This window comes from Mchenga conophoros, linkage group LG1, assembly GCF_057382185.1.
Source record: "Mchenga conophoros isolate Kocher_MC1m ecotype Shallow Benthic linkage group LG1, M_conophoros_male_GT1.1, whole genome shotgun sequence".
NCBI classification, from domain to species: domain Eukaryota; kingdom Metazoa; phylum Chordata; class Actinopteri; order Cichliformes; family Cichlidae; genus Mchenga; species Mchenga conophoros.
This window is the reverse complement of record NC_140526.1, coordinates 36,419,608-36,434,903: the sequence shown is the minus strand read 5'-3', so window position 1 is coordinate 36,434,903 and position 15,296 is coordinate 36,419,608. Positions and strand designations below refer to the sequence as shown.

Sequence of the window (15,296 nt, the reverse complement as noted above, 5' to 3'; positions counted from 1 at the left end):
TTATCTGATGGAGTTGACCGCAGGTCTAAATTCAGTAGAGCTTCAAACCAGCTCCTAGTGCTCATAGTTGGACGGGACAGCATTGAGCTGTGCGACCCCAGACACTTGGCGTGGTTATGACCATGTTTTTATTTACAAAATGTGTGTTTCTCAGTGTCTCACTCCCTCATTCTGACAGCTTTCCAGCCGTCTCCACCTGTCCCCTCTTCCTCCAGGTCCCAGCATCACTGACACAGAGCATAATTACTGAATTGCTTCCAGCTGCCTTGCCAGTTTCGCCGGCGCCACCCCCCCCTCTGCAGCCGAGCTGCAGACCACACCTCCACCACAGACCATATACAGTATGCCATATACAAATGTTTATTTGTATATGGCATACTGCAAATACTGAATTGCTGTACTCTGTTCTTAATGTCACGGTTATCATTTTGGCAACATGTAATGGTCACAGTAATCATATGTGCGAACTGTTGCACTGCCTTTGCACTTATACAGAAAAACTGACATTCTTTTTGGAACATTAGCAAACGGATCAGATTTACTAAGAGAAAATGATGAAGCTTGGGACTCCTGAGATGGTGTGTTTCTGTAGAAGCTGTAGAAGACACTGTGACAAGAGACAGATTCTCTCCCCCCCTCTAAAATTAACCAGCACTTGTACAAAAACACTGGACAACTTGCAGCTTGTTCTTTTTTTTCTTTTCTTTTTTTAATGTATAACAGGGCATGCCAAGTCACAGCATTCTGGTACATCGCAACAGAAGTACAGCAAGACACATTAAAAATACTTGAATGTATCCTAAACCTCTCTCTCACACAAACACACACACAAAACCTCTCTCTCTCACTGTCACATAGCCATTCACACGTTTTTTTGTTGTTGTTGAGACCAGAATAATTCTTAACTTCATTCAGCATTAAGAAGTACCTACAGAGTACAGAAACAAGACAAGCGGCCGAGTTCACGTTCACCCTGCGTGCCTCACATTTATTTTAAGAAAGCAGCTTAAATCTAGGAAGCTGCATTAACTTAATAATCAGGTGGAGCAGTCTCCCTCCTCCAATCAAAGTCTATGCATCAGCACTTCAGACTGCAGCTGTGTTTCAAATGAACAGAGCATGTCAGGAGAGAAGAGAGTAGGCTGGCCCAATGTGACCAAATGCATAAAGGAGGAATTCGACCAGGACAAAGGGTTTGCAAGGTGTAATCTAGCAAATAACATCTTATATATTGGTAGTCTATGGGATGGATCACTGCATGAGTGAGCATACGCCGTGTTACCACCAGGTGAGGATCCAACACATCAGAACTCATGCCTCAGGTAGCAGGAAGCACCAAGCTCTTCCATTACAGTGAACAGAGTGTCTTTGGTTTTACATAGTTAGTCACAGTGAGACAAATCACTGTGTTATTATGGATATTGTTCTCTGTCCCTTTAAACAAGTAATGATATAATTAAGTGGTGTTAAAACTAGCAGTCAGCTGCAGTTCTACATACACGCGTTACTGAATATCACAGATATGGACAGTGATCAGTGCTGTAGCCAGGTAAAAATCTGATTTTTAACAACCAAAAAGTCCTCAGTGAGTGTCAAATATAAGAGGGTTTTGGGACACAACATAAAACTATATGATTTCGCAAGTTAATCAAGCTAATGTTTGTTTGTTTTTGTTTTTTACCCACCTGTACATGAATATAAGTGGAGCTTAATGTGAACTTTTGACATTTCAGGGCTGCAGTGTGAACGTGACCTCATACACCTGCTGCGCGTTTCATCCTGTATCATTACAGTTTTTAAAGTCCATATAAAACCATTTACATTTGGGCTAAATGTCTCGAGTACAAAAAAAGAAAAAGGCACTGCCATTTGTTACTTTGTTATTCTAAATATGACTTTCCCAGCCTTGTGCATGCAGTTTTAAAATATAAATTACACCCCCCTCAATTTTCTCCATTTCCTTTTTTTTCTTCCTTTTTTTTCTTCCTGTATTTCCTTCTTTTTTTTGTCTTTTCGTGTGGTTTTTGTTTTCATTATTAAACATACAATATTCTTTTGTCAAATATATACGTAAGCCTGCAGTCAATACAGGACATCGGCTCTTTGATAAAATAAAACTAAATGAAGTAAAAGGCAAACAATCAAGCGGTAACAATTTGTTACAGAATGGATGCTGCTGAATTTACAAAAAACAACAACAAAAAAAAAACAAAAAAAAACAAAACAACGTACTAAACTGCAGAATCTATGACAGAAATAAAAGATACAAAAACAGCATACGTGTCTTGACTTAAAAGTACATTAAATGTTTTTGGAATATCAAGGCGTCATCTAGCTGTTAATACTGCAGTGGGCACAGCGCTAGAAGCCTTCCTGGACACCCACAGAGCTGATATGCATGAAGGAAAAGCATTTGGTTTGACGTGAAGAGCCATCATCCCTCACAGGTATGCCCCTCTGTCCTCACACTTGTATTTCTGACCCACAGACGCTGCAAGAAACCACCGCTGAGCAGAAAGTGGAGGCCTGCCATGCTGCTCTGTGCTCAAAATACAATCCGCGCAACTTTGTTAAAAATCACACGAACTTGCTGTCAGTCAGTATTCATATAAATATGGCACTTTTTAAATTCAAAACCATAACTCTGGAAAAAAATAAATGCACAGCGATATAAAAGTACATAAAAATACTGACAAAAAACCCCTTTTAATAATCCCTTTGATTACATGACTGACTGCAGAACTTTTCTCATTATGAACGCATCTCACGTAAAGAAAACAAAAAACCCCCCAGCAATGACCATCAAATCCTCACACAGCCTCCTCCTCTGTGCCATAAAGCAAGCCGAACTACTGCACATCCACCAACACGAATACAAACACGCCACTCATTTTCACTCAATGCATGTAACACATAAAAGTAGCACCCCACTCCAAGTATACCATCTTACTGTGCATGTACGTCGTCGTTGTTGTGTGCCACAGACAGGAAATGGCCAGAAAGCACTGATGATTGGACTGATACATGGTCGAATGTGGTCTCGGGTTTTTTCATTAGATTTATCCACAGTGAGGAAACTGTAGAGCAATGCCACCTTTGCAAGCGGCATACGCAGAAACTTTGAAGCCTCGCTCTCCCAAACAGAACTCAAAGAAAGACATGGCCTGCAAGGCCATGGGTCCGCAAAGGACCCATCTACCTCCTGATCTCGCACACACTACAACAATCTATGCTAAAAACAACAAACTTTCTAATTGACCATGGATTGGTGTATCTGAAGGACCAGTTCTTGATCTCGGCTTCAAATTAAAAAAACAAAACAAAACAAAACAAAACAAAAAAAACCCCAAAACATCTTAACATGACATGACAGATACAAATAATATCGTAGTTCATCAACAGCAAGAAAAACAAAAACAAACAAAAAACAGTCCACAATAACTATGTTAATATTTGAGATGTACTTATGGTCACCAGCCATAACATGTTAATACATATGGTATTTTAAATAATATTACACCCACATGAGCATCACCTCTGCAACAACAAAAAAAAGAAAGGAAAAAAGAATAAATAGTAGTTTCTACTTTAAGTACTGATTCATATGGCAGTGACACTGAAAGAGTCTAAATATGATGACATCCTGATGCTGCCCGTCAGCGAGGGGCACCAACAAACAATGACCACGTCAAAGGTGCGGCATCCACGTGGGGCTGAAACAGGTTTGTGACCCACTCACGCTTTGGTGGAACCTTTGTTCATAAACATGACTCAGGGTGCAAGAGCAAAACACACACTCTTAATCCACACCAAGTAAAATCTGAAGTGTCCATCAGGGTCATAGCAACCAGACTACATGCATACCATCACACACACTTGATCATGTGTGTGTGCACAGATTCAGACTGCAGTGTTGAGCTGCCATCACGAGATCTGAAGCCATGTTCAGCTGGCCAGGATGAGGATGGGCTGCAGAGAGGTACCACATCAGAATTTATGCATGTTTTTGTCTTTATAAAGTCCCACACTCAGAGTGTTTTTAAATTCCATTCTCCCAAACATACCAGTAATTTCTACTTATGTAGTGACCGATATAACTAATGGCAATGGACAACAATTTTAAAAAGCCTGGAAAGTAACCTTAGTAATTAGTTAAACTAATCAAATCAGAAACCAGTCTGAAGATTTCAAATTGCTAGTTGTTATTGGCCAGAAACGGGTCATTCTGATTCTAATGCCATCGTAATCAACAGATTATGTTTCCAAGAAACTTTGAGAAACATTTGAAAAGTGATTTAAAAAAAAGAAAAGAAAGAAGAACTAAAACATGCACAAAGTCTTGTATGGCCACTGAACTGTGTGTGTGGGATACTTCAGATCAGGCGGTATTTCCAACCTTTAGACAGGTCAATGACAGGCATCAGAAGCTTTTTTTTTGTCTCTGGGTTCATCGTTGCCACCTTTTGTGCTTTGCTTCTCAACATCAGTCTGTCTGTCCAGCAAGGCTGTAATGCTACAGTCGAGAACGAGTGTCCGTCTGCTCGGTTTGATCCGACTCCAAAGCAAAGCATCGTTGCTCGAGCCTTGAACATTTGGATTGTAGTGTCTCACATTATCATATCAAGTGCAGGATACAAAGGAAATATGACAGAATTGCAAGAAACTAATAAACTAAACAATAATAATAATAATAATGATAAACCTCAAAGCTGACCTTTCAGGTTGAGGACTCGCATGCTGGGTTGAAAGCAGCACGGAAAGGAGTTAACCTAACCAGCTTATTTCAATATAAACCTAATCCTATAAAGTCTAGAGTCCAGGCACAAAACAACTAAGGATAAATATTAAGACACAGAATAACCATGAGATTAGAATAAAAACAAAAATATTTTCATATGATGGAGGCCTGCACTGACAGAACTGACAGAAAGCCAAGATACACAAGCAACCAACCAGCTTTGATATTTGCCCAAATGTTCACCGATGAGTTTTTATTGTTCTGCTGGCATCTTTAGTGCCTGCGTCTCCCTGGACTTCAGCATCTGTCCCGCCATGACTGCAACTGGCCAGCAGGTGGAGGTAAGCACTAATGAGATCTCAGGGAAAACTTCCCTTCATGGATTGACAGTGTTTCATTTCTCCAATGTTGCAATCCTCTCATGAAAAGGAAAAAAGAAAAGAAAAAAAAGATCTGAGTGGAAACTAAATCCGCCTCCCATTGCTTCCGACACCTTCTCCACTCTAAATTTCACAATCTTCCTTTAGTTTTAACATGCAGCTTAAGCATATTCCCCTGCTTTAGAAAAATAACTAACTCCCAGTATCTGAACATGCAGACAGATCCCACTGACTTATTAATCTCCCAATATATATATTTATATGTATAAAAACATACATTTATACAGTACATGCTGTGGATGAACTGATGGTGCCAAATCCACTTCCTGCTACACTCACTTGCACGAACAGACTAAGGGCACGATCAGACGTGACATCATCTTCTTCCGTCGTCTCCAGCTAATCAAAGGTCCTGCCTCTGATGTCTCTCTCCTTTAAACATCCTCTTCCCTTTCTAATATCACTTCAGCTTGGTTCTTTCTTCTACTACTTTCTGTGTCTCTCTCCACATCCCCCTTCTTCCTCGTATCCCTCTCCGTGCTACCTCCATCTCTTTCAAGTTCCCATCTCGTTTTCTCTCCATTAATATTCAGGCCAACATATCTTTGTTGTTGGCTGCTAAAATAAAAATAAGTATGTTGGTTGTAAACTAATGTGATGGCTACTCGTCGGAAGTAAAGCTCGTAGAAAGCCAAGGCTCTACAGAATATATTATGTAAATCATACCTGAAATTCATAAATGTCTCTGTACCCTCTGAAAGTAGCATCATAATGTAAACATTAAATACATACAATAGAAAGAAAAAGGTTTGTTGCCACCCAGTACTGAGCAAGCGGCCTTTTTGAGCTCTCCAAGAAACAGTCCTGGACACGGTGATCCTGCTGAAACCAGTCTGGGAAATCCCAAGCTTCCTTTTTGCATCCCTGTGGCTCTGCTCATCTCATCATGTTTTGGGTCTGAGGTACTGTTATGATCTGAAAGATGCCACAAACTGTGGTCAATGTGCAGGGACCAGACAATGTGGGCAAGAGAGAGTCTCACTGAGCCCTGATCCAAAGCCCAGCATCTCTCTTCTGCTGAGGCTAACTGGACTGCTTCTGGCCTCTCCATGGGAAGGGCAGGGTGGGGGGTGGGAACAAGGGGGAAAGTTTGCACACACTTTCCAGGCCGCGTTCGGTGCTTTCCATTCTCCTCACTCACATACAGGTGACTGTGAGTGTGCTGCCCGAGCAGGAAGCGTGTTTTTCCAGCCCGTTGGACGGTGCCAGTGTGATAGCTTGTGTGAGCGGTTTGATGGTCAGCTCTCTAGTGTATCTTGGATCCCGCCCGGTCCTTTGGTTGAGCTCTACCATTGGCTACAGGGAGAGGGAACGAAAGGGCTGGTGACCTCAAGGTGATTGTGAGAGAGCTCCCCAAACCTGCGCCGTCCTGCTGCTCTCACTCAGGTCCTCAGCTCATATTGTTGATGTGCGATCTGCACCATCTAAACAGGAACAGCAGAGAGAAGAAGAGGCATCACAGTTTAAGTCAGCAATTACGTTATTAACCCTGATAGAGTGATTGTGGAATCAAATGTGCAAATGAAGGCAGTCATGACTCCTCAGGCCCCCACCACTACCATTTCCTGTTCCCGGTTTATCACCAAAGTTTGCCAAGATAAACTTCAGCTTATGAATTGGACACAAAACGAAACATGAGAAAATTAAATATTAACTTTCTGCTTGCAGCTAGCTGCCCCTCCTTCAGCATGATTCTGCTGGAGGTTTCTTCCTGTTGAAATGAAGATTTGCTTCCCATTGTTACCAGGTGTTTGCTCATGGGAGGTCGGTTGATGGTTGGTTTTGTTCTGTGTTAGTGTAGGGTAGAGCAGGGCGATATGACCAAAAATATTTATCACGATATACCAATCCAATTTTATTTATAAAGCACTTTAAAATACCCAGCACAGGAACAAAGTGCTGTACAGAAAATAAGTTAAAACAATAGAATAACAGAATACAGCAAAATAAATAAATAAAACACATAATACATAAAACTAAAACAGCCATATACATTTGAAAATTTTCGATAACGATATAACTGACGATATAATTGACACTAGACAAAATACTTTACGACTCCACAAATTTATTAGTGAGAAAAAAAACAAAAACAAATCACAAAAAGAAAAATCTACGTATTTTCACTTAAACAAGCAGCTGTTTATGTGCATTAAAGTTATATAAAATGTAACAGTGCAAATTCCTTGCTGACAGTTTAACCAAAAGGCATTTCCAGTGGAAACTGGCCGACATCCTCAGCATAACTATGTATAATATCCACAAAACTCAAAAGAGGTTATACACACACAATACGGTAATATTATGTTGAAGCACAGTACGTATCACTCCGCGAGGCTCCTGCCTACGATAGCCTTAGTGCTCCCACAATCCATCAAGCGGTGCGGCTTCGTAGCTTAGCAAAGTCGTACTAAAACATTTGACAGATTTTCAAGCGCCATGTACCACATAAAATCGTTTCAAGGTCAGTAAGCACAACGAGAATTCATACATAAGGCACACGGGATTATAAGGGGCACTGTCGACTTTCAGAAAAATCAAAGGATTGATTTTAAGTGTGCCGTATTTTCCAAACAACACGGTAATAACGACAGCCCGCTAGCATGCTCTACCAAAAATAGTGCTTTGTTGTATATCTGACAGACGAATGCTAAACCAGTGCCACACCACTGAAGTTGCAGCATTTTTACAAACCAATTCTGATTCATCCGTTTCATTCAACATTCCGCTTTCGCCCTTCTCATTCTCCGTCGGCGAAATGCTTTTTCCGCCATGTGCGTATGAAAACAAAGGCACTGCGCATGCGTGTTTTACCCATATTCTATCGCGTTATTTCATTTTCTTAGTGTTGCCCAATATTATACCGGTATTACCATGAACGGTATGATATGGCCCAGCCCCAGTGTAGGGTCTTTGCAATATAAAGTAACTGGAGATGAAGCTGATTTGAACAACAGAGAGCCTGATGGGGTTTAGGAGCTGTTACGTTCCAATTTGTTTCTAACCCTGAAGTACAAAACACAAAACTAAATAACAAAAGAGGAAACACAATATTTGAGAAAACATGACCTTACATTAATAAGGAACCATTAGGGCAACTTTCTTCTTTGTGATTGGACAGAAGTATCTTGTGACGGGCTGATGTAATTTCATTGTACTTGTCTCAGTTGTCTTCCTGCATAAAATTTAAAGTGAGTGTGAAAGGCAGGGTTCATACGCCTTTTTCAGGGTCAAATTCAAGCACTTTTTAAGCACTTTCAAGGTCCCTTTTCAAGCTTTTCCAGCACACCCCCCACACGCAATGCATGCTTCAATTCGCATCACCTCAGTAAGACCATGTGAAAAGACACCTTTGCTCCCCTTCTGTTAAGACATAGAAAAACACACCGCACAAAAATACTGCAAAAGGAAACCGTTGCCTTATATACATAGTGTATAAACTCAAAACGCACATTTCACTTAAAAATTAAGATGTGAAAATGTGAACAAATCAACTTGTTAGAGATATTCTTCTCCTGTTGAAAAAAAGTCTTCTCATCAGATATTGATGCTTCTTAAAATAGGAGACAGATGTTTGTTTTTTAAGTGAATTCCCAATAAAACTGTTTTATTGCTAACTACATTGCTGTCTGTATTAATGCTGAAGTCCTAAATGATCACCTTTAAAGTGTTTGTGCTAATAACATGTCAGACAGGCATGGAGAACAGCACTGACTGTAGGGCTGGGCGATATGACCCAAAATTCATATCTCGATATTTTTTAGCTGGATGGCGATATAAGATATATATCTCGATTTTTTTTTTAAGCCATAAAGTAAGAACAAAAAGAGAGTTCTTAGTCAAAGCTGTGTCCCAGATGTCACACAGGCACTTTTATTAACATACAGCACAGATGTACATGAAAAATTACTCAAAATTAAATTATGAGCATTCATTAAATAATAATGCTCCATAAATAAAAGAAAACAAGGTTGTTTTTGTGCTAAACAAAGAGCTCACAATTGTGCAGTCAAAATGTAAACTAAAAGACGCTGAGCGTAATAACAAAGACAGACAGATTTCACAGCTGCTCTGTTCCCAAGTTTTACTGTGTGACTGATAGCCTGGAGTTTGAAATCCGCTTCATAACCACGTCTCTTACAGGTGCCATTTATGGTCCTTATCCACACACAATACGGTAATATTACGTTGATGCACAGTACGTATCACTCCGCGAAGCTCCTCGGTAGCCGTAATGCACCGACAATCTATCAAGCGGTGCAGCTCCGTAGCTTACCAAAGTCGTACTCAAACATTTTTGACAGATTGCTGAGCGCCGTGTACCACATAAAATCAGTTCGCGGCCATCAAGCACAACCAGAATTCATACATAAGGCGCGCTATCAACTTTTGAGAGAATGAAAGGATTTTAGGGTTAGTGCTGTTAGCTCGTTAGCACGTTGACGCCGTCCAGCCCCACGCATGGGGCGATGCGCAGTAACTCGTTAACGGAGATTTGCCGTGTCCGTCTTGTCGCTGCCTGCATGTGAAGCGATGGGGGAGGAGGGGGAGTTGTCTTCAGTGAAGGCGAGGCGGAGTAACGTTGCGTAGAGACAAAAGTGGACGAAAGAGAGGCAAACTTGCGGCTCCACAACTATAATTATAACGTAACATAGACTATATCGATATAAAGGATATTGTCACATCTTATATCTCGTATAAAAATATATCGATATGTTTTAAAAACTCGATATATCGCCCAGCTCTAACTGACTGTTTAAGTAGTTTAATGTGCAGGTGCTGACCATAAACACATTTTGAATGAAAGCCGGGGAACTTTGGTAGCACAGAAACAAGTGGCTATTCTTTGTGACCATATGGCTCGGTCCCTCATATTACCATTATTTCACCCAAACGCACCAAGTTAATACTTAAAAAAGCTGCAGAAATACATAGAAATATAAACAGTACTTGGTGACAACTTTGCTTTTAGCCTTTAACCCTCTGGGGTCCAGGGTGTAATTGGCCGTTGTTGACTACTTTTGATTTGGCCTCTATATTTCACCTTTAAAAACTGTTTATCTTGCCAATCTGTTATTTACTCATTTTGACAAACTGTATCAGCACAATTTATCTAAATTCAGACAAAATTTAAAATACGAGTAGAAAGTGATATTTTTGACTGTAGAAACCACAAGCATGTTTAAGGAATCATTTTCATAACTTAAAATACAAATAGAAATTGTACATTTTTTAAAAATATGCACAAGTTTTGCAAACAACAAAGTTATATGGTACTATTTACCTAAAAATGCAGCCAAGGCTCAGACGTTTTTTATATAACCATTTAAAACTATTTACAGAACAATCAGGTGCTCTGCATCAAATAAGAAAGCACACAAATTATTTATGCCACTCCAAAAAATAGTTTGTGTCCACTATAACACAGATGAGAACAGCACAGGGATAAACCTGCAGGTCTGACAGCAGGTGTGTCACTCAGCGTTTACACTGCAACCTGCCTTTGGTGGCTTTTTTGCAGCAACTGTGACGATCACTAGTAGAACTGACACACAAAACAAAACAACAGCTACACAAGACAACACACTAACTTGAGACTCCAAACACGGTAAACGTCACAAATCTCTCACGTATCAAAACTCTCTCTCTCTCGCTCTCTCTCTCCTAAAACTTCCCCCTCTTCCCAAACAACCAAATGCCACATGTTGCCATATCATTTTTGATTGGTTGACATGGTACATTTTTCCGCAAATAGGGAAGGAGTGTTTTTTCTTTGTCTTTTTTCACTCACAAGCAAAGCGTTTGCTAGCGCTCTCCTTAGAAAACGCCATTTTTACAGTTTCTTCCCGAAGTAAACGCCACTGTGTTATTCAGAAAAAAAACCGAAAAAAAACCCCCCATCGGTTTTACGTGGCCTATCAGCACAATTTTAAAACTGGTATATAGTTTGAAGTCCGCACGTTCAACCTAAGTTGAAATGGAGACTCTGGGTCCGTCGACCCCAGAGGGTTAATTAGAAAGCCTTAAGTTAGCTAGTTATGTATCAGGCTAGTGTTTAAAGCTTTCACTTGAGTAAATTAGCTAACATTACTTAGCAGTGATATGTGTTAAGTTCACAGCATATTCCATAATAGCGCTGCCATACTGCATCACACTCAGTGCATTTCAATCATCTCTCCAGCGAGTTTGATAGCTAATAATAATAATCATAATTTTAAAAAAATAACACGTGTAACGTACGTATACTGGAAAATTATTTACTCACCTATCATGCGACTGGAGAGCGCAAACTGCCATTGTTGTTTTTCATCAACACTCATTAAAACAGCAACCTACAGGTATGTTAGCGCACTCATCCTGTCCGAGGGAGGGTTGGGGTCACACGTTGAAACAGACAGAGGCGCAAGGCAGCCCAGGGGTGGGGGGAATTTTGCTTTTACATTTTGCGACTCATTTTATTTCTCTATCTGATAAGAAAACTTTTCAATCAGATAGTTATTTATTGTGAATGAAATACAGTTACATTTTCAAGCACTTTTAAGCACCACATCTGAAATTCAAGCACTTTTCAAACCTTGAAAAGACGACATTAAAATTCAAGTAATTTCAAGGATTTCAAGCACCCATACGAACCCTGGATAGCGTAGTGGTTAGACTACACGCCTTTGGAACAGAGGATCGCAAGTTCAATTCCTGCCTGGGGCGTCTGTATCCAGTAAGGGTCCTAAGGCTAGACCCCCTATGCTAAGCAAGCCTACCGCAGACATGAGCGAGACAGATAAATATGAAGGCATGCCGGCTCGGACGTCGCCCGGATCAACAAGGTCCGCGTCAGGTGTTGAGGAACCAGGGCACCCTGACGAAAAGTGGGCTACTGGAACAAGAAGGCATCGGTGGGCAAGAGACGAAAACAGGGCGTTGTTGGAATGCTACTACATAAGTAACCCCGGCGGAAGGGGCTACATGAATAGGATGAGGGACCTATGGATTCTTCGATACCCAACATCCACAATGACGGCGAAACAACTAGTAGCTCAGTGTTCCAACATTCGAAAGAAGGGACTGCTCTCACAGCTAGAGATTGACGAGGTACAACACAAATGCTACGGCAAGGAGGAGTCAGGACGCCAGGTCAGGGGGGCGATATCATCACCCCCACCTGAGATTGGGTACATAGCCCCAAGTGCGATAGGAGAAGGATCGTTGAGTGTGAGAGGAACTGACCTGAAAAATAGGATCATGGCCAAGCTTGAAACCTGGATCCCCCGTAGCCGGTTACCAAGATTACGTGAAGTACCCTCAGAAGGTCTGCTAGATGATGTTAATGCAACACTACGGGCAATACCTACAACCACGATTACCGACACTAACAAGCTGATCTACAATACGGCAGCAGTGATCAGTGAGATGCTTGGCTACAAGTTGAACAGCGACAAGGGGCAGTACCCTCCATGGAGAAGGAGGCTAGAGGGCAAGATCAAAGTAGCACGGAGGGAGGTTAGCCAACTAACGGAGTTGCAGAAAGGTAAGACAAATAAGGTGCCTAAGAAATACAGCAAGCTGTCCATACCTGAGGCCTTGGAAACTGCCAAGCAAAGACTCACAGCCTTGGCCAGCCGCTTGAGGAGGTACACCAGAGAGATAGAAGGCAGGAGAATAAACCAGCTGTTCTCCACAGAACCAGCAAAGGTGTACTCTCAGTGGCAAGGGAACAATAAGAGAACAGCACCACCAAGGCTGGAGACGGAGCAATACTGGAAGAGCATATGGGAGAAGGATGCAACCCATAACGGCAATGCTCAGTGGCTAGAGGATCTGAGGGCAGACCACAGCGACCTCCCTGAACAGGGTCCAGTAACCATCACAGTGGCAGATATCCAAGAAAGGGTCTCCAGTATGAAGAGTTGGACAGCACCAGGGCCCGACATGGTTCACGCCTACTGGCTGAAGAAGCTAACTGCACTCCACGAGCGTCTGGCAGCACAAATGAACCAGCTGCTAGTTAACGAGAGACACCCGGAATGGCTAACCGAAGGTCGGACGGTCCTGATCCCCAAGGACCCCAAGAAGGGACCGGTCCCCTCCAACTACCGACCAATAACCTGCCTCAGTACTACATGGAAGCTCCTGTCAGGCATCATATCGGCTAAGATGAACAGGCACATGGGTCAATACATGAGCGGGACACAGAAAGGAATTGGCAAGAATACCAGTGGCGCAAAACACCAGCTACTGGTAGACAGAACAATCAGCTGAGACTGCAAGACCAGACTGACCAACCTGTGCACTGCCTGGATTGATTACAAGAAGGCCTATGACTCAATGCCCCACAGCTGGATACTGGAATGCCTAGAATTGTACAAGATCAATGGGACCCTAAGAGCCTTCATCAGGAACTCAATGGGGATGTGGCGTACAACACTAGAGGCCAACTCCAAGCCCATAGCACAAGTCACCATCAAGTGCGGGATCTACCAAGGAGATGCTCTGTCCCCACTGCTGTTCTGCATAGGCCTGAACCCCCTCAGTGAGATCATTAACAAGACTGGCTACGGATACCGACTATGGAACGGAGCAGTTGTCAGCCACCTCCTGTACATGGATGACATCAAGCTGTATGCCAAGAGTGAACGAGACATCGATTCACTGATCCACACTACCAGGCTATACAGCAATGACATTGGAATGTCGTTCGGACTGGAGAAGTGTAGCCGGATGGTAACAAAGAGAGGGAAGGTAGTCAGAACTGAGGGGATTGAACTACCAGAAGGCAACATTGCAGACATAGAGGACAGTTACAAGTACTTGGGGATCCCGCAGGGGAATGGGAACCATGAAGAGGCCGCTAGAAAAGCTGCAACCACCAAGTACCTGCAGAGGGTCAGGCAAGTCCTGAGGAGTCAGCTGAATGGTAAGAACAAGATCCGGGCCATCAACACGTACGCCCTACCCGTGATCAGGTACCCTGCTGGGGTAATAGGCTGGCCAAAGGAGGAGATAGAAGCCACTGACATAAAGACAAGAAAGCTCCTTACCATGCATGGAGGGTTTCACCCCAAGTCCAGCACCCTGAGGCTGTACGCTAAGCGGAAGGAAGGGGGCCGGGGACTGGTGAGTGTCAGCACCACAGTCCAGGATGAGACAACGAACATCCAAGAATACATTGGGAAGATGGCCCCAACTGACCGAGTGCTCAGTGAATACCTCAGGCAGCAGAAACCCAAGAAAGAGGAGGGAGACGAGGAACCATCATGGAAGGACAGGCCCCTGCACGGTATGTACCACCGGCAGATAGAGGAGGTGGCTGATATCCAGAAATCCTACCAGTGGCTGGACAAAGCTGGACTGAAAGACAGCACAGAGGCACTAATCATGGCAGCACAAGAACAAGCTCTGAGCACAAGATCCATAGAGGCTGGGGTCTATCACACCAGGCAAGACCCCAGGTGCAGGCTGTGTAAAGATGCCCCAGAGACAATCCAGCACATAACAGCAGGGTGCAAGATGCTAGCAGGCAAGGCATACATGGAACGCCATAACCAAGTGGCCGGCATAGTGTACAGGAACATCTGTGCCGAGTATAACCTGGAAGTCCCGAGGTCAAAATGGGAGATGCCCCCAAGGGTGGTGGAGAATGACCGAGCTAAGATCCTGTGGGACTTCCAGATACAGACGGACAAAATGGTGGTGGCTAACCAACCGGACATAGTGGTGGTAGACAAACAGAAGAAGACGGCCGTAGTGATCGATGTAGCGGTTCTGAATGACAGCAATATCAGGAAGAAGGAACACGAGAAGCTGGAGAAATACCAAGGGCTCAGAGAAGAGCTCGAGAGGATGTGGAGGGTGAAGGTAACGGTGGTCCCCGTGGTAATCGGAGCACTAGGTGCGGTGACTCCCAAGCTAGGCGAGTGGCTCCAGCAGATCCCGGGAACAACATCGGAGATCTCTGTCCAGAAGAGCGCAGTCCTGGGAACAGCTAAGATACTGCGCAGGACCCTCAAGCTCCCAGGCCTCTGGTAGAGGACCCGAGCTTGAAGGATAAACCGCCCGCAGGGGCGTGCTGGGTGTTGTGTTGTGTTTTATATGTATGTATGTATGTATATATATATATATAT

At 42.8% G+C, this 15,296-nt stretch overlaps 1 protein-coding gene across 4 annotated transcripts in view; it reads right to left on the bottom strand.

Moving 5' to 3' along the window:
- Positions 1–684: 684 nt before the first annotated feature.
- samd4a (sterile alpha motif domain containing 4A) overlaps positions 685–15,296 on the bottom strand; it is an 84,504-nt gene continuing 69,892 nt past the window's right edge. For all 4 annotated transcript variants that reach the window (XM_085276445.1, XM_085276472.1, XM_085276455.1 and 1 more), the window contains one exon: positions 685–6,602. In XM_085276445.1, the coding sequence (XP_085132571.1) occupies positions 6,574–6,602 (29 nt within the window). In that variant the 3' untranslated portion in view covers positions 685–6,573. The remainder of the gene's footprint in view (positions 6,603–15,296) is intronic.